This window comes from Ruditapes philippinarum, unplaced genomic scaffold (genome assembly GCF_026571515.1).
Source record: "Ruditapes philippinarum isolate M1 unplaced genomic scaffold, ASM2657151v2 ctg7_1_1_1_1, whole genome shotgun sequence".
Lineage (NCBI taxonomy): Eukaryota > Metazoa > Mollusca > Bivalvia > Venerida > Veneridae > Ruditapes > Ruditapes philippinarum.
The window spans coordinates 67501-94660 of record NW_026856668.1 but is presented as its reverse complement, the minus strand read 5'-3'; the positions used below and the strand labels follow the sequence as shown (position 1 = coordinate 94660).

At 30.8% G+C, this 27160-nt stretch overlaps 1 protein-coding gene across 1 annotated transcript; it reads left to right on the top strand.

Moving 5' to 3' along the window:
* The first annotated feature begins 11159 nt into the window (after positions 1–11159).
* Positions 11160–21281, top strand: LOC132747266 (baculoviral IAP repeat-containing protein 3-like). Its single transcript, XM_060736595.1, has 7 exons — positions 11160–12559; positions 12828–12979; positions 13369–13420; positions 14646–14795; positions 19879–20054; positions 20608–20776; positions 21172–21281. Exons 1-7 carry the CDS (start codon positions 11671–11673, stop codon positions 21279–21281), a joined length of 1698 nt encoding a protein of 565 aa, XP_060592578.1. The 5' UTR covers positions 11160–11670.
* Positions 21282–27160: the final 5879 nt, after the last annotated feature.

The window sequence follows — 27160 nt, the reverse complement described above, 5'->3', positions numbered from 1 at the left end:
ATGCATATACATGTAAGCTGTAGTGTACACAACTATAATAATTTTAAGTTTTATCAAAGTCTTAAATAATAAAATTATCGAATCATAAAAATCTTAATTCGTAATTTCATTCTGATTTTCTGAATAGAATCAGTTTTTAATTAATATATTGAATCTACATTGATAAATCTTAAATGTAGATAATTTGTTACTGCTAATAAAAATACCATTAATCAAATCTTTGTGCTTATGTATCACCTTCATTTGGCTTTTCACACTATTTGTAGCACTGACCTAGGTACAATATTGAGATGTATTTCAACACGTTCGTATAGATTTTTGAAGTTAAATGCTGCACCATTTTCCCGTACTGTTACAATCACAACACTACCGATAACTGTCGCAATATCTAAATTAATGTTTAACAACTGGTCTTTAATATTAGCGTTTTGTAAATGATGGGGTCTAGCTATTTAAAAACAGGAAAGAATTTGCTGTGATGTAGAAAGTATCGAAATTTAGGTCATATAAATCGGTATTATAAACTGACGACCACAATTCGTGCAAAAGAGTCCCTTGGTGATATAACACATTTGTATATGTTTTTCATTAAGCAACCCAGATGTGGCAGATTCGAGCTTCGGCAACAGCTTGACATGGATATAACACTCTAAGAAGTTTATTCTAGAAAGATTCAATTAAATAAAATCACTGATCAGAAGTTTAATATTTTGTGACGGCCTTTCACCTACAAGCATGTTTATTTGCGGTTTTGTGGGTATTAAAGTTATTAAACTATATATTTTATTTTTTTCCACAATCAGATTTCAGTTTTTCAAATTTCGTTGATGCAATCATCACTGAAGGTCACGTACCCACTGTGTTTTTTCTTAAAAAGCCTGAATTGTGGATAAATGTATGATACAAACATAAAATAATAAAAAAATGAGATTGGTTTTCAGAGCAATTTTCCGCCATTACAAAAAGTTCATTTCTGCTTACAACGGCAGTATTTTCAATTCGTACGCTTATACCATTCTCAGAAAAGACCCATTGGGTTGATATTTTGTTTAAGTGACATTAAGTGATGATTGCATCAATGATTTTTTTAATCTGTAATGTGATTGAATCAAAACTATAACGCATATAGTATACATTATACCTTTAATGTCGATAAAACAGCAGACAAACATGCCTGTAGTTGAAAGGCCGACACAAAATATAAAGAAAAACTGATCTGAGATTGAATTTTAATTAAATCTCTCTAGATATCATCTCAAGATGATGTCGACATCTGGATTGCTTAATGAAAAACGTTTACAAATGTGTTTTATCACCAAGGGCCATATTGGCATAAATCGTGACCGTTAATTTATAAAACCGACTAAAATGACTTCAATTTCAAGCAATAACCTTGTACGCCACAGTAAATCCATTCTTATAGATAGCCAGTCACTTGATCACCTTCATAACGTTAATATTGTCTTAATACGAGTAGTAAAGCATGGATATTAGATATTGCGACATCTAAATGTAGTGTTATGACATTTAACGGTAGGGAGAATGGTGCGACATTTAACGGTAGTGTCGACAGCAAAATATTTTGAGCGACGGTTGTGACATTTAGCGGTAGTTGTGCGACATTAAGCGGCAAGTCCGACATATAACGGTGCATCAGCGACATGTCAGCATAAGCGGTGGAAAAAGACCACAGGTGCTCCTTTGTACATTTTGTTCTGGCGAGGGCGATAATCTGATCAGAATCACTGACCTTAAGTTAGAAAATTTGATAGCTTCCTCACATGTACAAATCCAAAGTCCTTGAATCCATTGAACCCAATCCATTACGGTAACCTCGAAATGCCACGATTCTGTTCTAAGTGGAATTGACTGCAGAAGACAGTTTATATTCTTGTACGACAATAAGTTTGTACGAATTTCAACAACTAGAACTCGAATTTTCCTATTACTATTGTAGTTATTATGCCTATGCAACAAGAAACTTCGGCAAAATTATTTGTACCATAAGTATGTTAATGATGATGATGGTGATGATGATGATGATGATGATGATGATGATGATGATGATGATGATGATGATGATGATGACGACGACGACGACAATGACGGCGACGACGATGATGATGATGATGATGACGACGGCCATGATAGCGAAAAAAAAGGATGTTCATAAAAGCATAGATAATCAGACACATTTGAATTATCAATAGGGAATTTAATGTAGGACTTATAATTGACTATGCATACGAAGATAAGATTCATTTTACTTTAGCACAGGTGTTAACAACAGTTTAAGTATAAAAACTATTAATATTGTAAATCTGTCTCCATATACATTTAAGTATGTATAGAAAATGAAACGACAAGTCATTTAATTTTACCACATAAGGATACGCTTACGATTACAATGCAAATAACAACAATATCAATGAAACAATAACCCTTCCTTGATATTGATCGCTTATAAGGAGAGTAACTGTACATTTTATAAGAGTTGGCCCTTACCTCTTCAGTTTGAAAACTAAGTAACTCAAACATTTAAATTGGGCTGGTTAATTATTCCTATGCATGTAGTATAATAATTACACAAAACAGCTGATCTTATGAAAAGAATATAGGGAACATTTTACCGGATTTATTAACAGTTTGAATTTAAGAAAAACAGACATTGTTTAAACGTGTATAGTTATGCAATATTGAGGTTATTGATAATTAAATACTAGACAATCATTAATTTTGAAGATAATGGAATAAAAGGAATATATTTCGTATAATTATACATTTTCCATTTTCCTTTATTTTAGTCTGATCAATGCATATCCATTGATACATTTTTAACAGAAAGGGATGTTTAAAATGCAATGTACAGGCTTTATTTCAATAATTATAAGAGAGATAACTCCATCATACATATAACAATTTTGTATATGCTTTTGCAAATTTACCTCCCTTTATATAAAATACACTCAGGCATTAAATTTAAGCATCTGCTAAAAAAGTGTTATCTTAAAATATCAAACTATAATATCAAATATACAAAGTTGAAATATATGAACCATAATGATTGAATCTTTTTTGTTGACAATTTATTTCTGATATTGTTTGTATCACATAACTAATCCTATAGTTTATTCAATATTTGGACGTTACTTAAACTCTTAGTGACACAGAATGCAGAATGCAGAACTTATTTTGTATTTCTTAAACATTGAAAAACTTTAAAGATGAAATCATGATTGTTAAAAGAGAAAACATAAATAACAGTCACTGATAATGATTACACAACAGAAAATTTTTTATGTCTTATTTAAGGTGCTCACAATAAAAACAACTTCCAGTTTGGCAAAGATAACTATATATAAAATTTATGCATATCTATAGCTACCAAAATAGCACCTTCCTATGCTTCTTTGTTAATGGGAAATTTGAAATGGACTTTAAAACTGCTTTTGAACAACAAAAGCCTCGATACGGCTGCGACTTCCTGTTGACATTGTTTCCATTTGGGACCATAGTGAAGAAGAGCTTTTATCATTTGTGGTGAAATTAATCAATAGACAAATCGGAAGAACTTGATTATATTATGCTTTTTGTTTGTAGATGTAACCCATACTTACCTTATATAACCAATATTAGAGCTTTTTTACGTTTTCATCAAACAAACATGTACACAAATTATACAAATATAAACCAACTGTTGCTTGTAAGAGACCAAGATATATACAAAACAGTCTTGTTCATTTTTATTTAGATGTCAAATCTATCATTGATACAGTATCTTATTGCTGTTGACCTCTTTGTACCCACCGTAGTAATATATTGAATTAAATAATTTCTTCTGTACCACAATAAATAGGTATATTTCCAGATGTCCTTTACCTAATAACATGTAAACAATGTATAAAACACACACACACTTTGCTGGTCTAACTCAGCAAAAATAAATTCAAAGAATAAGTAGTCATAAATTTGATGTTAAATACTTTCCTAACACTATTACCGACGAATCTGAACATTTTAAGTTTAAAGGGCATTCTCTTAAAGATTTTTCATTCATGCTAATTGATAAAGTGAAGGACAATTGGAAAAGATTATTTAAAAAAACTTCATGAATAAGATTGGTGCAATTATTCCTGATAGTATGAATTCTAAAATACTTAATTCTGTAGACAACAATTCTTTATTTTTATTTCTTTTCATTTTATTTTATTTTTTTTTAGTTTATTTATTCTAGTAACTTAAAACTTTTTTCATGTAAATATGTAGTTACGCTTGTATTCAATCTTTACAATGCGTGTTACTGCATCTTAATGTTGATTTTATATTCAAATTTACATTGAACATACCCAAAAAGACAATACATGTGCGTGCATTTCTTCTCCCTTCTCAAAAAAAAGTTGTTTGTGTCCAATAAGTTAACAATTGAGGCAAATAATTTTTAATTTTGGCATTGAATCCATAAATTGACACAACTGTCTATTATTAAGCCAATAATGTGTTTAAGTAAGAGGCCTGTGTATTCTCTCGCATATTGGTCAGTTTTGGGACTCTCTCCTTAACATAACATGTTATTACAGATTAAATACTGTAGTCATGCAAAGTCAGATATAATTAAAAAAAATAGTTGCTTAGTGCTCTAAAAATATGTGTAGCTTGCACTTTGAGCATCATTAACAATTTCTACTAATGAATTATAAATATCTATAACATAATTATAAGTCTTGACCTAAAACACCTGTGAACTTATATTTATCTGTTTTTATCTACATGTATTTATTTTACATTTAACAGAAGAAAGAGAGTAATGGCGTGTACAGATTGATATAAGTTATAAACATTTTTATTATAATAAAAATTAATATCAATACTATTAGCAAAAACTAAAATTTAACATTTGTACAGATATATTTTATCTTATCACATAAAATATTCATTTATTTAAAAAAAATCGACTCTGGCTTGTAGTATACTGAAACAAAATTAAGCGCTGGTTTTTATGTACAGGTTCAATCAAACCGACTCTGAAATTTTCATGTAATTTTGTCGTTCTTAATGCTTCCGAGGGATCACTTTTTCGGATATTTAACATAACATAACATAACATAGGCTTATTATAAATCGTATGCAAACTAGCACATTGATTAAACAATAAGATTTTACGTACATGAATGAAAAGTATGTATACAAGCATAAAATGTAATAAAGATAAATTTTAGTTGTTCGGTGTTTATGTCTCTAATTAGTCATGTACAATTACAATTTTGACTATGAAAATGCGAGACATGGTTATTTTTATTAGTATTTTATTGATCAATTTTATCGCATTCAAGAGAGAATGTTCCTATGCCCACCGTATTGAATTTCATGACAAGTAAAAGACGGCCTTATGTTTATCATATTTCTATATCTTTTAATTTCTTTCAATGTTAAATAATCTGCCAGTTAACACTATTAAATAACATGATACTAAGCTAACCTACAGTAAAATATAATATAATAGCATCTTTGCTTGAATGTTGGTATAAATGCATAATAATACCTACAAAACGAGGGTGTAGCTATACTTCTACAAACTGATTTCAAAACTGTAACAAGCCATAGCAGTAAAATAAGTTGGTGCTTACTCGTTTCACTGCATATGCTATGGCTGCATGTCAGTTTCTTCACATTTACGACTCGCTTCATGAACTTTCGATGTACACATTCTATGACATCTGCAGACGAAAAACTCCTGATTTCAAAACTGTAACAAGCCATAGCAATAACATATGCGTCAAATAGGTTTAATTTTATTTTAACTGGCAATTCTATGTCTTTTATTGACAATAAATAGTTATTGGATAGTCTTTGCAAGATCACCAATGCACAGTTTCACTTAACCATTTCTTATAAATACGTATCCCAGATTATCGAAAGATTCTACAATATCTATTCTATTGCCACTATATGTCCATGTTTAATCTCATACACCAGTTAGTTCTTTTAAATACAATCTTTTTTGTTTTTGTTACATTGACGTTAAGTCTCCATTTTGCACAATACAATATACATGTAGTTGTATAGCAAATTAAGATGTGATTGCATCCCATAGTTGAATGCAGTCATCAGCATAGAGTTAGATGTACATGTGTATGTTTAATTGGTCAATTGTTAATCCTGATTTTGTGTTTTCTTGTATGGCCATTTCAATATAGTAAGAGAGAAGAAAATATATATGCACAATTACGTTGTGACGTTATTTCTCCTAAATCAGAAATTCAGAGATCGGAGACCTTGTCTTTTTGTTTTACACAAGGGTTTATAATTGCTTACATTGATAGTAAAACTTTAAACAGTTTGCCGTCAATAACGTGCTTTATCAGTGTGTAGCATAAAGCACTTCTAAAAGCGGAGTCAAATGGAGCCTTGTGATAGTCAATGAAACAGCGTATCAACGTTTCCTTTGACTAAAGTTGTCACTTAATACCTGTAAAATAAAGAACCCGTAGTTCCATAGTTTAAATCCGAATTGTGAGTCAGTAATTGTTTCGTTAATAATTTCTAGCTTTTCAAACGCGCATTTACCATCGAAGTAAACAGTTTTACAATACAACTAAGAAAAATAATTCAAGCTTTCTAAAAATTGTGCCAATATGGCGGGCTAATTATTTTGCCCTAGTCGTAGACCTACCGAAAAGTTGAAAAATTCTAAATATGTATTGCAATATTTTACACATGACAGCTGTAAAAAGTTGCCCCGTACTTCACTTCAGTGTTGTTATATTTTTTCTGGTCCTTCGGGATCATTGATACCAGCACCATTGAGTGTTGAGAATTGAGTACCGCTCAAGCCGGTGCTAGGGGGCGTGAGGGATGTTGCACGTATTCATTATCCCTCATGTACAGACTCAATCAAACAGAGTCTGCAATTCTCTTGTAAGTTTGTTGTGATTGATGCTTCCGATGGATCACTTAGTTTCCAGATATTTATAATTCACAACAGCAGGTGTCAAGTGCTGTGTGGCAGCTGTAAAAAGTTGCCCCGTACTTCACTTCAGAGTTGTTATATTTTTTCTGGTCCTTCGGGATTATTGATGCTAGCACTATTGAGTGTTTAGAATTGAGTACCGCTCAAGCCGGTGCTAGGGGCGTGAGGGATGTTGCACGTATGTATTATCCCTCATGTACAGACTCAATCAAACCGAGTCTGCAATTCTCTTGTAATTTTGTTGTGATTGATGCTTCCGAGGGATAATTTTGTTTTCAGATTTTTAACAAATGAATACATTAGTACTTTAGATTAATTTTAAATAACTTTCCATTTAATCACTTATTTAACAATTTTTACCATTATGCATGGCGATTGACAGAGTCAGTTGATGAAAGCACATTCACGAGGTAATTGCAGAATTCCAGGTAGCACGTCCCGCTCTAACGTATTTGTTAATATGCTTTGCCATGTCAAAGCCATGCATCTTAGCTAAGAGCAACGACGGTCTCTGAGTTTCAGTTATCAAAATATAACAGTCAAAATGCAAAGCATTAGCCCGTGAAAAGCATAACGAAAAACAAAGCACGAAACGTGGAATTATCGAATGATATGCATTTACATATACGGGCGCCCACATACTTGTTAAATTCCATGCCCCGGGTGCTCTAGCTTTATTGATGTAAATGCACGAAACTGATGCCTATATTGAGAGACGATGTGTATGCTTAATGCTGACACTAGTCTAGCAAGTGCATTCGTTCTCAAACCAGAGAAACATGTCGTCATTGTTTCAGCTGAAATCAATTAGAACAATATTTTTTTAAAACGACACGATAAATAAAATTACATAATCATCATTGATAAAAGCTTTGCTTTTTGTAAAACTTTGGCAACAAAGATGAATAAATAAAAAATTATTAAGCATATTTTGACAACTTATTTTGGTTTTTCGTCGTTTATTGTAAAAAGAAACGAGGGGTAAATAAATGACCATTTTTATGGTTTAATCAATATAATCAATAAAATGCAGGCTTTTAAAATGTAGTTTGATACAAAAGATATATACAGTAAACTTCACTTATATCGAACACGGTTATAGCGAACTTCCGGTTATAAGGAACAATTTATTTTGGCCCGAAATTTTGCCCTTCTTTATTTAATATAAAAATATATGGTTACAGCGAACACGGTTATAAGGAATTATCGCTTATAAGGAACTCATTTTTTAGTCCCAATTTAGTGAAAAGTACAGAAAATTACACTATTATAACGAACTCCAAAATATCGGCTATCCGTAAATAGATCACGCATTTTCTACTTTCATTTTCATTGGCACAGATTAAAACTTTAGTTTATTAATACAGCTGTGAAAATGAATTTGTATAGTAGTACGTAATTTTCTTTTTAGGATATTTTTTGCACGAGTTTTTGTCACCAAGATAAAACGGTTACAAAAAGCATTTTTATTCTATTATTTCTTTTCTTTAATAGTTTTGCTGGAGTAAAAAGATATGATGATTTATAATCGGTTTGCAACATAATCATGAATGTTTGATAATCAATTTGATCGAAATGAAAAAAAAATCATTTGTAAAAGTCACCCTTAAAATATAACAGAAGATATTCGATTTAAAAAGGAAGGAAAAATCGAAAAATCGTGTTTGTTTTTAATCATGGAAAGAAAACGGAAAACAGTTGAGGAGTTGAGAAAAAAAAATTGATATTTTATGAACAATTGAGAAGGGGTGTAAAACTAAAAATGAAATAGCAAAATATTTCAAATAAATGACTAATTTTTCTTAATCAAATGCTCTTCAAAATGGAGGACTATGGTAAACAATCAGTTCGTTATATGGGAATCTGTTCGATATAAAAACTCCTGATACACGGAACTACATGTAATTCGCTATACGCTTACAAGGAACTCCGGATATAAGGAACAATTTTTGAATGTCCCAATGAATTCGTTATAAGCGGAGTTTTCTGTAATACGCTTTTAAAGTGAGTCACAAACGCTGGATGCACTTTTACTTACCACCAAGAGTTGTATCTATTTATTTCAAGAAAGCGCATGTTTGTCCAATATAGTTTTGTCGTAAAAAAAATGATTGGACATACTTGTGCTACTTCCATGTCTGAGTGTTCTACACTTTATTTTACGTGTCGTCAATAAAAAGATAAGTACATAAACCATTCACATACATCAGCTTTACACTTCATGACCAATTTCAAATGTTTGGCTTAGTTACGAAACATTTATGTTTACATTTTCTTCAGATGGACAAACACTGTTTGCGTATCTCCAAAAAAAAATAATTCACTGTGCAACTATCTGTGGTTCACCGAGATTTTTATATAGTCGAACCAGGCTAAAATTAAATCATGCGAAAACACGTTGTCTCCACCAAAAGGGGAACTGTTTTGCATTTGGACAAACGCATTGGTGTAAGAGCTGTTGCATTACAGTGTCATGAAACATCTGATTTTTACAATGATGTATCCATTCGTTGACTTTTAGAAATTAGGAAACAAGTTTTGTCTTTTGAGAAAGTTTTGCATTTTTCTTTTGAGATTAGTTGAATAGTGCTGTGCGGACATAGTTCTGGTTTCAAAAACTTAAATCGCTGCCTTTTATATAGTACAACGAGGTCACACGTGTGCTGTTTTATTTTGGTACGATTTGGTAACATCTATGCTCTAATTTGATGTTTTATCGTTGGTCATTTGCTTATTAAAAGTTTATAAATCGTTTAATCTGGATATAGTTAATTAATTTTCAAGGCATTAAGATAAACCATTACGAGCTTCACTGTCTGTCTATATGTAGATAAGACCAATAGTATCGGATTCCTGGCACATTATTACATTGACTGAAGAGTACCAATCCTGTCACAGTATAAGACGATTACTACTAGCACGGACGTAATGGAATTGTCGTGTCGTAAAGCTTCCCCATTAATTTCAACAACTGCGCAGATCTAAACAGACATTCGTCTAGGTATCGTATTATTTCTATCCTCTAAAGGTATGCAGTACACAGCTGACCATTCCTTTGCAGCCATTTACGCGTGCGTGAAACCTTGCTTGATATTCTTTGTAAAAGAAAGAGCATCTAAACACGAATTGATCTGATATATATATGAGGAGGCGTAGCCCCCGTGTTTAAATCAGATTACCCAGTGTCTGGTTTTCTGTCCCTTTTGTATCAAAGGCAAAAATAAAATGACGTTCCTTGTCGTCATAATATTAAACCCAATAAAGAAATAACCAATGTTCGAGCATCAAAATATGACTTTTCTATTGTCATCGCTTTCCCACTCTTCAAAATAAGTAAACCCCAGAAAAATGGCCAATCAACGAGCACGCTTTAGACAGACAATGAATGCGGGTAACTAATACCTGTACTCCCGTTAACGCACTGTGCATGTATTTGTATACGGTTTAACTCGGGTTAAGTCACTGAACAATGACACAAATAAGGGTTCTCTCATTCAATATTAATGTTAAACAACTACTTTTCAGATACAATGATAGCATGTAAATTTACCAATACAGTGTTTTGAGGTTTGATTTACAGTATTCATGTATGTGTTTTTCGAATCGAGTATGTTTAATATAAAATTCGAATTTGTTAAATCTATGATTTCATTGGATATTATGTATTGTATATTAATCAATATATTAGAGAAGATAGTAAAAGATAATTAATAGAACCGAAAGTACATTCTTATTAATTAAATAGAATCAAAGTAATAATAGAAAACGAAACTAGATGCATGTCTTCGGAAGCATTTTGTTTTCGTTTTGTAAAAACAAAACCTCATTCATTGAATTTTACATTGTGAAGTTTTTGTTTTTGATGTAATGTACGTAAACATTTTTCCCATGTTTTGTCAACAATCTTTGAAACCGAAAGAAGAATGTAACGTCTGATGACTCACTGGAATCCTATGTTAAATATAGCATTGACGCCCATGAATGTTTTGCAAACTCATTATATTAATAAAAATTATTTCATTATAGAATTTATTATTTCATTATAGAATTTATATATATTTAAAAATAAGAAAAAATTGTATCTTCTTAATTTTATAAACAATACTATCAATTAACTTTATTTGCGAGATTTTGCTATTATAGTTAAAAATAGATCCTTGGTAATCAATGGCTTATTTTTGAATAATTATTTCATTGATATTTACTATTATTGCGTTACTAGATGATTATAAACGGATCCTTTTATTTTGATATTGATTAATTCATTTACCATTAAAGGTTTGTTTATAGAATTCGTATTACTTACAAAACATCAAAACGTGTAAGAAGAGGAGAGTGAAATGTATGCATTCTATGGTTAATGAGGATCAATGAACATGTTTAGGCACGAAAAGGAGCTTTCGCTGTCGAGGACGGACTCTGGATATGTCACCAGTCATGCTTTTAAAGGGTACATTTTGAAGCATAAATTCATGAAAAGGTGAGTATTTACCTCCATGCACTTTCCACAGAAATCAGCAAACGGAGAAAATGAAAGTATGCTAATAAACAAGACAGGTCACCGCCGCTGGAGAACAGAACATAACTTGTAAACCGCAAACATCAGGAGCAGGGCATGTATGTTCGATCCGTTGACTGTATAGAAAAATACATGTACAAACAAGTATTATTTTAACATTACGTACAAAGCAAACGGTATAAAAATGAAGATACTGAATAAAATAAGAAATAAGAACATTTTAAATGGTAAAGGGCGATTATTGAAGTTAATGTACAAAAATACTTTTTCATGGAACAAGATATTGATCTACATGGTATTAGTAACGCATGTATTCAAAGACTGCTTGATCGCTTTTTGTGACGAAGAGGTATATATTTTTACATGTTTGTCAGTGGAGCTGTTAGCTATTCTTCAAAAATGCCCATTTAGAAAACATGTAGACATAAACGACGTTCAAAGTCTAATCAATATATATGGATTAAATCATGAACTGGTCTGTTTTTGGACAGATAAAGGGAATGCAAGAGCAATGCCACAATGCCTTGAAACATCGCTGTTATTTAAAGAAATCTCAAAAGAAATTCACGAAGCTCGCAATTTTTCAGAGATACTGTTTGTAGAGTTTGAAAGTTTACTTCGTAGCAGTAATACAGATAAGCTGAGTAAGCAACGACTTTATAAGGTGAATAATAAAAGGAAAATACTGGGTGAAAAGCCCTTATCGTTAACTAGAAGATCCAATAAAAGAAAATTGAAAGTGTCGTTGAGAAACTTGGTGAAAAATGAAGAACGAAACATTTATCCGTACACTAGAAGTCAGGACGAGTTTCCTCTACAGGTATCTGGGGAACAAGACAATGAAGGACAAAGTTTAATCGCATTTTCGAATGGCGCCTTGTTCCAAACACTGCCTAATAATCAGTCAAGTTTAAATGAATCATCAATACCGACAGAAAGGTCCGAACGTTCAGTTGTCAAGGCAAGATATCCTGAATATATTAATATACATGAACGAATTAGGTCGTATGCAAGATGGACTCACAGAAAACCAGACCCTTCTCAGCTGAGTGAAGCAGGATTTTTCTTTACGGGTATGTTTCGTGAACCTTCTTTTTATTCTGCATGTATTGAGGTATCTCTATTTGAATACGGAAGTAGAATATTATTCTGTGTAAAATTCTAGCAGTTATTTAATATTTCAGGTGGATACATTGTGCTATTCTGTTCAATAACATTTGTATGACTTTATTAAGTCATTCGTTTGGTATTTAGTCTCAGCTACATACTAAATACACCAGTCAATTCAAAGACTAAAACTACGGTTTGGTTCTTCAGTATTTAATTTCATTTTCTTTACAGACCAAGGGGATTTAGTCCGCTGCTTTCAGTGTGGGATTGGACTCAAAGACTTTTCACAAGACGACAATCCTCTCTATGAGCATGTACGACATTCAAGTCAGTGTCCGTTTCTGTTACAATACCTTGGACAGACACAATTATCGGGGCTTTTGGTAACTAAATACATAATTACAATATTTTTACATGAATTACATTGATTAATCAGTCATATTGATAGGTCCAAATTAACTGTAGATTTTAAGCACTTAAACGCTTTTTTTATCCCACTCTCCAATTTAGCATGCAGAATTTAGAATGTAGTGGTTAAATTTCAAAAACCAGTTCCAAATGATTAGTGGTGCTGAAATTAAATGTTCACTAAAGTATACCATACATTTTGGTGCTGTTTTAGTTAATACAATAAATGACATGCGCACATGCACGGTCATCCAACTATTAAATCTTTACCATATAGAATGATATCAAAATGGATGTATTTAGCTTGTCGTCTTGACATTTTTATAATTTTTATTTATAACTTCACTTGTAACTTTCATTTTAGACTCAGCTGCAAATGCAAGACCCCGAACTTAACAGACAAAGGCAATTGGAAAGTGAGTTATTTAAAGCTAAAACAATAATGTGTACTTCGAACATGAATCGAATCAAGGGAGGGTCGTACAATTCGTTCATGCCAGAGAGAGATAACCTAGAATTATTAACATAAACAAAGATGATTGTAGTCTCTTAAAATAATTAAAAAAAAATATTGTCTATATAATTTAATATATTTGTCATATCATCTTTTAAAGGGTATAAATCTATATCTTATGAAGTATTTTTATAAAATTTATCAACAGTAAAATTATATTGGTTCCATTATCATACGGTTGATTGCCGTAAAAGGTGCAACATAGAATGTCTCTGTTATTTAACACACATGAATATTGTACATAAGCAGAATAATATAGAGTAAAATGTTCCGGAACAAAATATTATTTCCTATTTTCCGTTTAGCAATGATTTTCTATATGTGCCATTCACTTTTAAGGGAATTATCTACCATTTTTATTTCATACAAGCGTTTGGGAAGTATTCTTTTTTTAAATGTAAATAACAGTTCTTGCAGCAGATATATAGCTTTATACACTTTAAAGTCGCTTCTTATTACTTATTACTCGGTTTATATAAGCTTTTAAAAACATAATTTATCTCAGTTTAATTATTTCATATTTTAATATAAATCATGCAAAATACCATTATTTTACCGTGAATATGTTATGAAAATAATCATATTACTGTTACAAAGCTGAACACACGTGTACATGTACGATTCGACCTTTATTTTATAACAAAATGGTATATACACTCCTCTAAACAAAATAGTTTTTTGGTGGGTTATTAACAAAAACAGATTTTCCTTTACATTTATTTCAATACATGTTTAATTACATTATTTTTTAAATTAGTAAAGTTGTCATTTGTCGTTAAAACATACTCAGCCTGTTTCATAGATTGCTTTTTTTGCACAGCAATAATCATTTTTCAACTGATAAACCGATATATCGACATTTCGAATTAAGTATTGATCGTTTATTAATTGAATTGGCATTACGCTTTCAGAAAATAGCATAGCAGAATGCTTTTCCGTATTTGTATTTATGTATCAAAGTGTATAAATATGTTTTTGGTTATTTATTGAAAAATCATTTGACGTTTTGACTGTTAGGCAAAATATAAAGATACCAGTACTATATAAATGTTTTATCTTTTCTTTGCTTACGATATTTACATTAACGTTTTGTCTCTAGAAAAGTATATAGATAATTTTGTTTACAGTTAGTGAAAGTACTTGTCCAGAATTAAACTACACAGTTCGACATCCCGAATATCAAACTTTTGAACTACGACTTAACACGTTTGACAAATGGCCGAGGCATTTGATCCAAACCCCACGACAGTTGGCGGAGGCTGGTCTATATTACACGGGTAATTTTAGCTGAAGTTATTCATTAATTTTATTCATAATTAATTGGTTTTGTACAAAAATGGCAAAATTTAATAATTATTATAAAAAATACATAAAAAGAAGAAGAAGAAGCGTTGTTCTTTCATAAAAAATAAAATACAATACAAATTAAGAAAATAGAATAGTTTAGGAAGCCATATAAGCCCAAATCGCCTTTGCATGCTGTAGATACTAACATCTATCAACAATAAATAATTATGTAGTTATGTACTCTTACAAACTTTGAAAGCATTTTTGCTCGTGTATTACAAAATTGTTGTTTGTGACTAAAAACATTAAAGTAAAGTGCATTTTTAGAAATAAAGTACGATAAATAAAATAAAAACAATTAATAATATTCGTCCGTCCAAGACGTTTATAATTGATTCATTTGATTGAAACCATAGGTAAAGTAATGTTACGTAACAAACAATTTATACAAATTTAGATAGTAACTTCAACATCGGTTTTCCAAAAACCCGTATTAATAGCCATCTCTATTATTAGCTGCGCAGTATACAAATGTATATTTATATTTGCATTATTGATGCGGTGCCACTCTCATGTATATTAACAACCAACGAGAACTTATCATCCTTTCCATATCTTAAATAAACAGACGTTACTTGCATTGTAAATGCTATTTTTAACTTTTGTGGAAAACCTTTTTGTACTGTTTATAAACTGATTGTCACTCGATCACTTGTAGGTCAATTTTCAGAAATTCTAAATCAAACTAACTAATATAAATCAATTAGTTTTTTGTTTTTGAAAATAGGTCTTTAAAAAAAGTATAAGTACATTTACACCGAACGTATATGTTGAGCCCTCTCCAGCAACAATTTCTAGAAAGATTGTTACAAAATATATGAATTAAATATGAATTACATTTTCTGTATGATTTCTTATTATAGTCTTCATGTTTAATGATAAAACCAATTAACTCGTCATCGATATCTATAATAGCAGTTTATAATATATTGTAATATTTTGTATTATAATAAAACAGAAATGAAGTAAACGAAACCCCCTCCCCAACATAAATCAATAAAAATTAAATTTTATATAAAAATGGTTTTTATCTTTCTTTACAAATCGGGAACAAAATTCTTGTTAAGAATCAAGACTAGACTTCAAATCTTGGGTGTAGAACAATCTTCTTGAGATTAAAACTGTCTAAGAGACTCACTATATCCACCCCTCTATACACTTGATAGCAATTTCTTTTTCTGAATAATTTAAATGCATAGCAAACAGAAAGGACTCAAAGATTCTCCCTGTCTCACTCATAGATAAATGTTAAAAAAAATTGCCGGTTTGTATCACGTAATTTTACTCCAGAGAGTACTTGTGAATAAATAGATTTTAATGACATTAAATATTTTACCCGTAATGCCTTATTTGAATTATCTAAACCATATATTCAGTAACCATTAAAAGCAAATATATTATCCACAATTCCGTATTTTTGTCCATTGTATTCTACAGCCCATTGAACATGACACTTCGATGCCTTGGTGCGAAAGGGTTGTAACTCAATATTTTGAAATTATTCAGGAGAGACAAAAAACTTATTTATTCTTTTACATTCTAATAAATACTTCTTTAATTTTGGTTTTTGGCTTTCATTCATTTACTGATATATAATTGATTGGAAAGGTTATTTTATTTTGCCAGGATAAAGAGATAATTGATAAAGTTTCAGTTACAACCCTTTCGCACCAAAAAAATAAAAAAATTCAAAAAATGATTTGGTGCGAAAGGGTTGTAACTAAATTTTTGCTTTAAATTCTGATAATTGTAATGGGTCAAATGAACAGATCCAAGCTTAGTTGTGTTTAGTATGAACTAATTTAACATATTGCCTGGATATTTCAGTGAAAAACCTTCAAATTTTATGTTTTTAAAATATAATTTCAGTCAAATGATTTTTTTTAAAGAAATTCACTAAATATATAATATTTTTTCCATGTGACACACAGTTCAGATTGTCAAACCAATCATAAGTACCAAATATGCATTAACATGTATGTTTTTGCAAGAATCAAAGGTAAATTTTCCCAATTCAAAATGTAAACTTACATAATGACAAAACCATCTAAGACACATTTATTTTTGTTAATATATTAGCCTTTAGAAAATGGGAATACTCTCGTTTTATTTTACATCTATTCTATACATAAGCTTTTCTTAATTTGAAAACTTAGATAATTCCTAGGATGTGCTTTTGTGTACAAATTCTATATATTTAAGCATTATCCAGGATCTTCTTTACTATTAAGCCAAAAGTATGAGAAAGATGATAATAGATGTTCTAAGCTTCTAAGCTCATGCTATTCTTACAACTCTTTACAGTCCCAAATTTCATTGTTTATAATTATATAAATCAGTCAGTAATTAAATGAGAAAAAAATAAGGCCTGCAAATAATAACAATTACAAAATGCAATCCCCTCAACCCAATAAAATTCATAGGTGTGCACACAAACGCACATACAGCTGAGGAAGTGATTAATATCTTTAAGAATGATTTCAAATAGCAGATAGAATATATCTGATAATTTACTTTTATCTAACAGAAAACAAAGGGTCAATAACATATTTTACTTAATATTCTAACACGACCCGCATTTTTCCCTATTGAACATAGAAGAACCGAAAGTGTGCGTTATTATGCAATAAAATCACTGTTTGACATTCTATATTAAGACATGTGATGTTATCATTATACACGCAAAGTAACCACTAAAAATGTGATGCGGTGAAAATGAGTACGGAACAAATCAGGCGCAATTTAGCTAAATATAAGGTACAGCAGCATTAAAATTTTATTTGTTGATGTTGTGTTAGAATCAAAATAATATATCCAAATTGCTTGGAATCACTGGATAAAATCACTGTTTGTTGATTGAATGTGCATCATTATATCACCCTCGTAATTCCACACACCCGACCTCCAAACAGTGATTTTATTGAGCGATAAAATCACAGTTTGGGATATATTATTTCTAAAATAATAGACCTATGTAACTTAAGCAGGATATACATGTAGCCAGTTTATCTGTGTAATTCAACCATACATCATACTGTTGGCTTGGAGTTTAATGGAAAGTCTTTTTCTTTTGTCCCATCAGCAGATATTTGTGATTTCTTAATTTTAACACCATGAACATGTTTAGTTGAGTTTTGCTTAAATTTGTGCCAGAAGAGTTGACAGTTGATTGCATTTACTACTGCTGTCCTTGAAAAGCTCAATCAAACAGGCATGCAAACAAGCATGTAACATTTTTAATCTTTGCTTTAGGGATATAATGTTAGGTTTAGATTTTTCTATTGATACTGAGAAATCCTTTAATATTTTTTTTAAGAATTTTAATTTTAACATCTTTTATCTACATGTAGCTTTATATTATCTACACATAAACACCTTTGTTATATTGTAATACTTTTGTCTATACATAATTATTTTATTATTATGTATATGTATCTAAACTTACTGTTTACAATATGTTGTCAAAGAAAAATTTGTTCACATATCTAGTCAGACATTGTCTTGTAACGTAAATAAATTTTAGTACAATATTTATACAATTTGTCTTTGACAATACATGAAAATATTCAATAGTAATTCATGTAAGTTTAAAACCAAATCAAGAATTGAGTAATAATTGTATAATTTCTTTAAGTTATTTTAACATTGAGTAATTAAAAAAGCATCGAAACACGAGGCTGTATGAGAGTATAAATCAGATTGCCAATTGTTTTGATGTTCTTTCTCTTTTGTATCTTAGGCAAAACTAAAAACACATTCCCAGTCATCCAAGAAAAATGTACCAAATGTATAAGCATCTGAATATGACTTTTCTACTGTTATCTCCTTCCCTGTCTCTTTCCCTGTCGTCACAATATGTAGAAACCAGAAAAAATGAACCAGTTAACAAGCAAGATCCGTTAAAGCACTGTGCATGTATTGGTATGCAATTTAACTCTGACATGTTTTCAAAAGTCTCCAAACTATGATACAATCATAATATATTGTATGGCAATTGTTTATAATAAATTTATTTTGAGTTACGGTAATTTCATTTTCGTAAAACCAAAATAGGTCCATTACTTTTTCTTGCTATTTTGCAACATTATACCAATGACAATTTTTATGTTGAGAAAAAATCACTATAATAGTACTGTTAGTCAAATAAAGCAATGTACTATGATATTGTTTCTTTTATAAGCATTGGAATTGATTTATGTTTGAAATATGTATAAGTTATTCAAATTCTTGTATTATGTCTGAATGAAAGCTCAACAATTATGTAAATAACAAGGAATCAGAAGCTGAGACTGTTTTATAAACTTGTCAATTAGTTTGAAAGAAATAATCCACTAAATATTTCACAGAATATGATATAAGATATTGAGATACAACTGTTTTGCACTAGGATTTATTCAAAATATTATCAAAATGTTCGCATTTCGCACCAACAAAATATGTCTGTTTGAGTTACAACCTTTGGACAAATATACTTTTTTGGTAGTTTAATTTTAGCTTTCAAGTTTAATATTTTTACAACATGTATGTATATTGCTCCTTCATTGAAAAACACCATAAAACCATTTTCGGTGAAATTATGAGTTACAACCCTTTCGCACCAAGGCATCGACTTGTTAAATATACTTGTTAATAGTTTCGCACCTGCGCCATTAAACGTGAACCATTTTATGAAATGAGTCTGATTAACCAAGTTTATCCTACATAATGTATGGTTTTTACTATCGTATTTGTGTATATTCACTATTGCACGCAAAAAACTATTCAGTAGTCCTTATTTCGTTTAAAAGGTATGCATTTATACTTATCATTAAATAAATAAGTATATGGATGTTAGGCTCAGTAGCTTTATACTCTTTTGGTTTGTCATTTATGCCATGTACGTATTTAAGCTGATAAAACGCCATCGAGACGTGTTTATGCTAAAACACAAGAAAGGCCATATGAGTTATATTATTAGTTAAATCTTGAACCGACCAGAAACCTTAAATGACTGATATTCTGACAATGCTTTAGGATTTGAGGACCTTGTTCGTTGTTTTGCTTGTGATGGGGGCCTAAGGCGCTGGGATGCAGAAGACGAACCGTGGACAGAACATTGTCGCTGGTTTCCGGCTTGTCCTTTTGTTAGAGCTGAGAAAGGGGATGATTTCATTGCATTAGTCCAAGCCTCGTCAAATTATGGAAATGAGGTATTTTAAAGAAATTATCGGGAGCAGAAGTCAGTATTGTTACACTTCTGACATGCAACTTAAAGGCCAATTAATTAACAAAAAGCTGAACTGAATTTTGAGTTTTTATTGTTTATATTAAAGAATGTTCAAAAATCTATTTATTCGTTTTTTTTATTCTAACTTTTAGTAAGTAAGAATTATCACATTTTTGAATAATGTTATTCAAAATAAAAACATAAATATTCATCCATAATATAACTAACTTATCAAAATGATATTTTGTTAGCATTGAAAGTTATTGCCTTAATCCCATGGTGAATCAAATTTGCATTTTATATAAATTTTAGAGTAATGCTACTTGATATTTTGGTGATGATACATTCAATTGACTAATCAATTGCTTTAGGTACTGACGAACATTTTTGTTTTGTGAGTGAATTTTAGAAAATTTTGCAATAGCAATCAAAACTTTATATTTTTTAACACAATTTACATCCAATACTTTAACCGACCTTTCTCAATATCTATATATACAAAGGCATTCTTATTGTACAAATCTATTTTATTTCAGGAAAATGGTGAAGATTTGTCTAGTACAATGCAACAAATGACTCTGCGGGACCCAGTATATAATGCAGCCCTAAATGAACATAAAGACACCTGTCTTGAAATGGGATATCAATTAGAAGACTTTAATGAAGCTGTTCAGGAAATTAGAGATAGGGGTAATATTCTGCTTTGTACTTTATAGCAAATATCACATTTATAATAGAGGTCTATCTGATACAAGAATATTTACTGTCGAATTATCTCCGATTTTGTTTATTCAAAATTTTGCTCAATATAAGGAACATAGTAATCAAATATTAATTTGATAATGTAATTTATGAACATACTCAGAGGCCTCTATTTGAAGCTAGTTGTGTAATTAAATAAAGTTATAAGTAATGAAAATGAATGAATGAATGAATGAATGAATGAATGAAATAATCAATCAATCAATCAATCAATCAATCAAAGAAAAAATGAATTAATTAATGAATTATCAAATTAATTGATTAAAATTAACTAGATATAAGCAATGCTGTTTTTAAGTTTCATGTGTTTGTTTTTATCAAAAACCATTATTTTGTAGGTACCATTTTGCCGCATATTGAGGAAATTCTTGATACAATCGAGGTTATCAAAGAAAGAAAACGTCAATCGCTTATAGAAGAAAAGAAACAAAATGGTAGTGTAAAATAAGTTGATAAGTTAAAATCCAAACGTTAATCTTATTGAAACAGTGTAGTGTTGCCATTGTGTCGTTCGTATAAATATAATGTGTTGCAATATAAAGTGTGCACATGGTTAAACACTTGGATACAGGGAATTATATCATAGTTATTTAAGCAAAATATTAACATATATGGTACAATAATAAGTGTTGATCAGTATATATTTTAAAACTTCATAAGGCCGCATTGTTCTTGAGGATGTACAATACAACTGCATGCAATTAATTACCTGCACGCTGGTTCACATTAAATTGAAATTTAATTATTATCAGAACTTTGGTTAATTGTAAACAGCTAAGGGTTGAAAAGCAAAACTTGCAAACTGTTGCCTTTTGATACTTGAATGTTTTAATAGAACGTGATTTAGTCTAAGTTACGTATGGTCTCGAGCACTTTAGCCGATTCGTAGACGAGATAGTTGCAACAGATACAGAAAAAAGTTTGTAAAGAAGCAATAAAAAAACAACTTTAAATGTACACTTCATAACAATTGCTTATGATTCCCATGTATTACACATAGAACTTACAGACATGTTACAATAATATTGTTTTTACACTATCTCTTCTTAGATTTATTTTATAAATATGTATATGATTTTTTGAAGGATTTGCTATGATATTTCAATTATTAAAATACAACGTCAGGTTCATTGTGTATGAATTTTCTTCTTTTTTTTTGATTTTCAAATCTAACCCCTGCAATGACCATAAAAGCCATTTTTTTTTAAATTAAGCACAGATATAATGAAGACAATGTATTCATTAATTTGTTTCTTTGTAATATCCTCTCCTGTAGCAAAACGAATTCAAACGCTCTATTACTTCATATCTGCATTTATTAATAGGCAACTAAGCTGACTTTTGAGAGCAATGTTAAATGCCTTTAGTAGCTGCATTTTATGACGATTCGCTATACTATACTCCAGTGACACAGAAGTCTATGTTATTGTATATTAAACATGCCTTTGACTCTCAGTAACTCTAAATTTGTAAACTATTGCAAAAAATTTAATTTTCAGAAACACCAGTAGAAGAGAATCAACGGTTAAAGCGTCTGGTGATTTGTATGGCATGTGGAACAAACAACGTAAATGCTTTGTTTCTACCGTGTACTCACCATCGGCTGTGCATGACGTGTGCAGAGCCCCTTACAAGTTGTCCAGTTTGTGAAAGAAATATTCGACAAAAAATCAGAACATATCTTGTGTGAATAATGACACTTTCGTTATACTGATAACTAATGGTACAAAACAGAATGTATTTGTTTATGTGAAGCATAGTGGCTGTTATTTAGGTCCCATAAACCTCATTATCGTATATAATGTTAAATCTTTTATCGAAAACAGTTTAAAATCCAGGCCTATCTCTGCTCTTGGCCCCCACCCGTTTTTGGTCCGGTGCCCTACTGGATCCCTTACAGGATTGTCGGGGATGCTTTATATTTTCTTTCATAAACAGTACCTGCACTTTCTGTGTAAGTAGTACCTGTTAGATGATCAAAGTGTCTAGCAATGACAAGATGAGCATTGCCTTTGATTAGGTTCACCAATCACGTACATGTATAATGTAAATATTCAACAACAAAAAATTGTATTTCTCTTCTATTTCTGTAAACGTGAGAGTATGTATATTAAACAGAAATTACTACATGATAATAAACGTATAATTGAGCAAGCTATGACTTCCAACTGCATGTCTTGTCTTTAACGTTAATCTTGTTATGTCCCTTACCTATGGTTCCTTTGTAGCTGGGAACTGCGTTTGGTGATTGTCGTTTTCATTTGTTGATCTTTCCTTTCATATATTTTTGGTAAACATAGTTCTGTAACTTGAATTTTTATTTGTAGATAAAAGTTTGGATAGTGTTACAATTTATTATTATAAGTTCCCTCCTCATGTTTACTATGATAATTGTATAAATGATCATTTTTCCCCTGTTTATTCTATTTTTTAAACATCTCTGTTTACTGTATAATTATTTGAAATTGTATGCTTTGTTCAAAGTCATCTAGTTATGTACAAGTTCCTTATCATTATGGTTTGGAAGCAGTAGTGTCGTACGTTAAAATATTGACTGTTGCAAGCGTTTTATTTCACATTAATACATTCATTGTGTAAAACTGCATGTCACCATGCATATTAATAAACTCATATTTATAACATTCACAAGAAGGTCACGGGATTGCGTTACTAAAATACAAATTCAGTATCTTCAAATTCAATTGTCGGCTAATTAGATCAAACAAATTCACGCATACATAGATAACTACCAAAATAAACACACTTTTTTAAACCGGGAAGAATGTCAAACTCGAACCGCAAATGATATATCTACATGAATAGTACATTTGGAAACATATTAAATATGAATTATAATTGTACTAATAAACATTTTCTATGTTGCCGAAGCATTGATTGTATATCAAGTTTTAAAGCTATTCTCCTACACAAAACAGGTCTAAAAACATCAACATATTTGTGAACAGTTATTAAATATGCATAGACGTAAACTTGCAGTTTCCACGCGAATACTGTGACCTAACGGCCTAACGGTTTATGTTTTTCACTTGACACCCCTATTATCACGCCCGTTAACATGTAGCGAGCAGGGTAGTCTGATGCAGCTAGAACTCACTATATATATGTCAGTTTTAATCCGAATTTACGAGATATGTTTCTCTTTCTTTTTGTCTCTTCTCACAGACCTATTTGTCTATGATATTTTGTGCAGCAATCGATTGCAGGATAAAAAAAGCCTTAAAAAGCGCGCAACTGTTTTACCCGCAAGCAACTTATCTACTTGCAAACAGTTCACGGGTGTGTTTATAAGTTTATTATTTATGGGTCAACAGCTGCGTTCCCGATTTTATTTCATTTTATAACAAAGACATGACATAGATTGATAAGAGTTTTCAAAGAAGTGACTTTTGGTTGATTAACTTGTAGATTAATCACTTAAAACATAATGTGTAGAGGTACTACAATTGTTATGCTAGACCACAGATTGAAGTTTTATCCAATTAAAAATATGATTATATATATTAAAACAACGATGTCCGCTGTTTTACAGATGCAGTACAATTAAAAGCTACGTTAATTATAGAGCGGTTTGTTATGAAGATATAGTTATTTCCCTTCAAATGTTCGTGTGTATGTAAAGCCAAGTTTAATCAACTGATCAATTATATACAGCTAATACTGTCAGTGAAATAAATAAATGTTTGATACATCTTCAACAGTGTCCGTAATATGTACAGAAAAAATGAAATGAGTAATTCTAAGTACATGTAATTTTTGCATAATAAGTAGCGTCATGGCCTTTTAGTGAACTTGTACATCGGTCCTAAAATCGTGACAGTTTGGGGGTTTTTTTGCACGTATTTCGTAATACCCACAGTCAATCTGATTACAATCAGCTCCTAATTACCGCTACACATAAATAACTTATTATAATAAGTAGATCTAAACTTAAGCCAGATTGCACATACTGGCATGCGAGCAGTTCCCGTACAGAAACAGTACCCGTATTTTTCATTTAAACGCTTGATTTTTACATGCATTCTTCAAAAATTCATTTCAAATCAAGCAGATACATAAACGAGACAAAATCTAAGTGTCAGTTCGGCAGTACGTATAAAAAGTCTCATTTTAAATCACTTTCACCTGTGCGTTGTCAAAACGTGACCTTGTTTTATCTGGGGATTCCGTCCTTGCGCGCATGCGCAAACATACTTACACGTAAGGCATGTTAAAGGGTTTTCCACTAATACCACCTGTTTACAGATAAGAAGGCAATGTGATGAAAACTTGTTTAATTATCAGAATTTTGACCAATATTACTATATAAAATAATTTTATGGCTTTGATGCGTAAAATATCATGCATACAAGCATGCCATCGCATGTGAATGCGTTGGGGGTAACGGTACCGGGTAATAGATACACGCGTTTAGTCTACTTTCTATTTCCTGAATTACATCTATTTATCTCTTAGAAAATGGTCTGTTCAACAATTATAAATGAAAAATAGGTCCGATATAATAATAATAAATAATAAATTGTATAATAATAATGGGTTAAATTTTATGTACGGGAACTACTTCTCTTCATACAAAATAATGGATAATTTCTGTACCCCATATGAGGCCTCATAACTAAGGGTTATTCTATGTTTAGAACATGATGGAATTTCCATGATTTGTGTGACGAGCCGAATATTGATGTGTAACATTCAAATTTTGGTGAGTGAGCGTAATAAAAAATAATGTTTAAGTAACTACGATTTTTGTACGGGAACTGCTCGCATGCCAGTACAGTCAAGTTATATGAAACAATTTCAGTATAATGGAATTATATGTTCGATTTTAGGGAATATTTCCTCGATTTTTGTTTTGCCTTTCCAAACTAAACCCCGATACGACTTTGGGTAATGAACAGTTACGATGTTTGGTATGATGAATACTTTGTTTGGTATCCATTTGAATTTGTTGTGAATCCTGTACATTTATCTTGCCAGTTCTTATTTGTATCAATATAAAATGTAATATAATAAAAGTATTTAAATATTATGGACAAAATATAGACGGAAATGTTTGTCGAATGGTGGACTCGAGTCTGCTACCTCAATAGGCGCGGTAACACAAGGCTAGTGTCATATGTAATGATTTACTGTTTCATATATTGATTGTGAGTAACATGTTTAAATAATTGTCAATAATTCCAGATTTTTCCATGTAGATAAATTAAACGATGTAAAATCAAATATTCAAATCCGTGTTAGAATGCTTACATAATAATTTCAATTCCCTGAATAACAAGCAAGCAGTTAATAGCATAATAAGCATTAATAATTATAATTATAATAATAATAATAAGCAGTTTCAAACTAGTTGACACAAAGGGCTTGGTGCAATTAACCCCATAAAAGTGCACTAAAATTTTGTAAAACTAAAATCAAATGTGTTTGATTTTATGTAGACCCATCCTAGACCTATACAAATATGTAGCTTATGATTATTCTTGATAAACATTCCACAACAGTGACATTTCAATCTTTAAATCTTTACTTATAAGCATTTATTGTACATTCACACAGTTTTCACGTAAACAATATTTTCAGAAAAAAATGAAACAATCAGTAATCAGTTCAGAAACGTGTCCAACTGTTTACAAAAATATTCTTTTAAAAGAATAGAACCATAAACAAATGAAAGAGTTGAATAATATAAACAATTCATTCTACTTGTTTATTGTCACTAGCCGTAGCTAAAGAAATAACCTTGAACCCAAAATAACTGGAAGACAGCAAATTTTGGGAATTATTGATTTGCTCTCGGTTTTAGAAAATGTAAGGTCATGGTAAGATTAGGTTTTTTAAAAAAAACAACTCGGTAAAACTACCGACAAATAGCTTTAATTCTTTACTAAGAAAACATTAAGCAGAAAAATAAATGAACAAAACGAGACTTGTCAAAAACATCTAAAAATGAAAATGGCTGAATATTCATGACTCGTTATCAAATTATACTGATTACATATTACGTTCTTGATTTGTACATTTTTTTCTTTACTTAACTACATGTAGTAGGTGTACTGCCTTTTAAACACTTTGAAATTATTTTAGGCAACTAGAGCGTATTTTGTTAAGAAAATCCGCGTTAGATTAATTTACTACAGGTTGTTGTGGTACCAAGAGCTGTGAATTGATAACAAATAACCCAAGTCTGTTCGTGGCATCAACAGGACCGCATATTGCAGCGCATTAATCCGAATCCGTACCGACATAGTGTTTGTCCGACCTTTGAATATCTTTTCACAATATCCGATTGGGTTTAAAAATTAGTCAAAT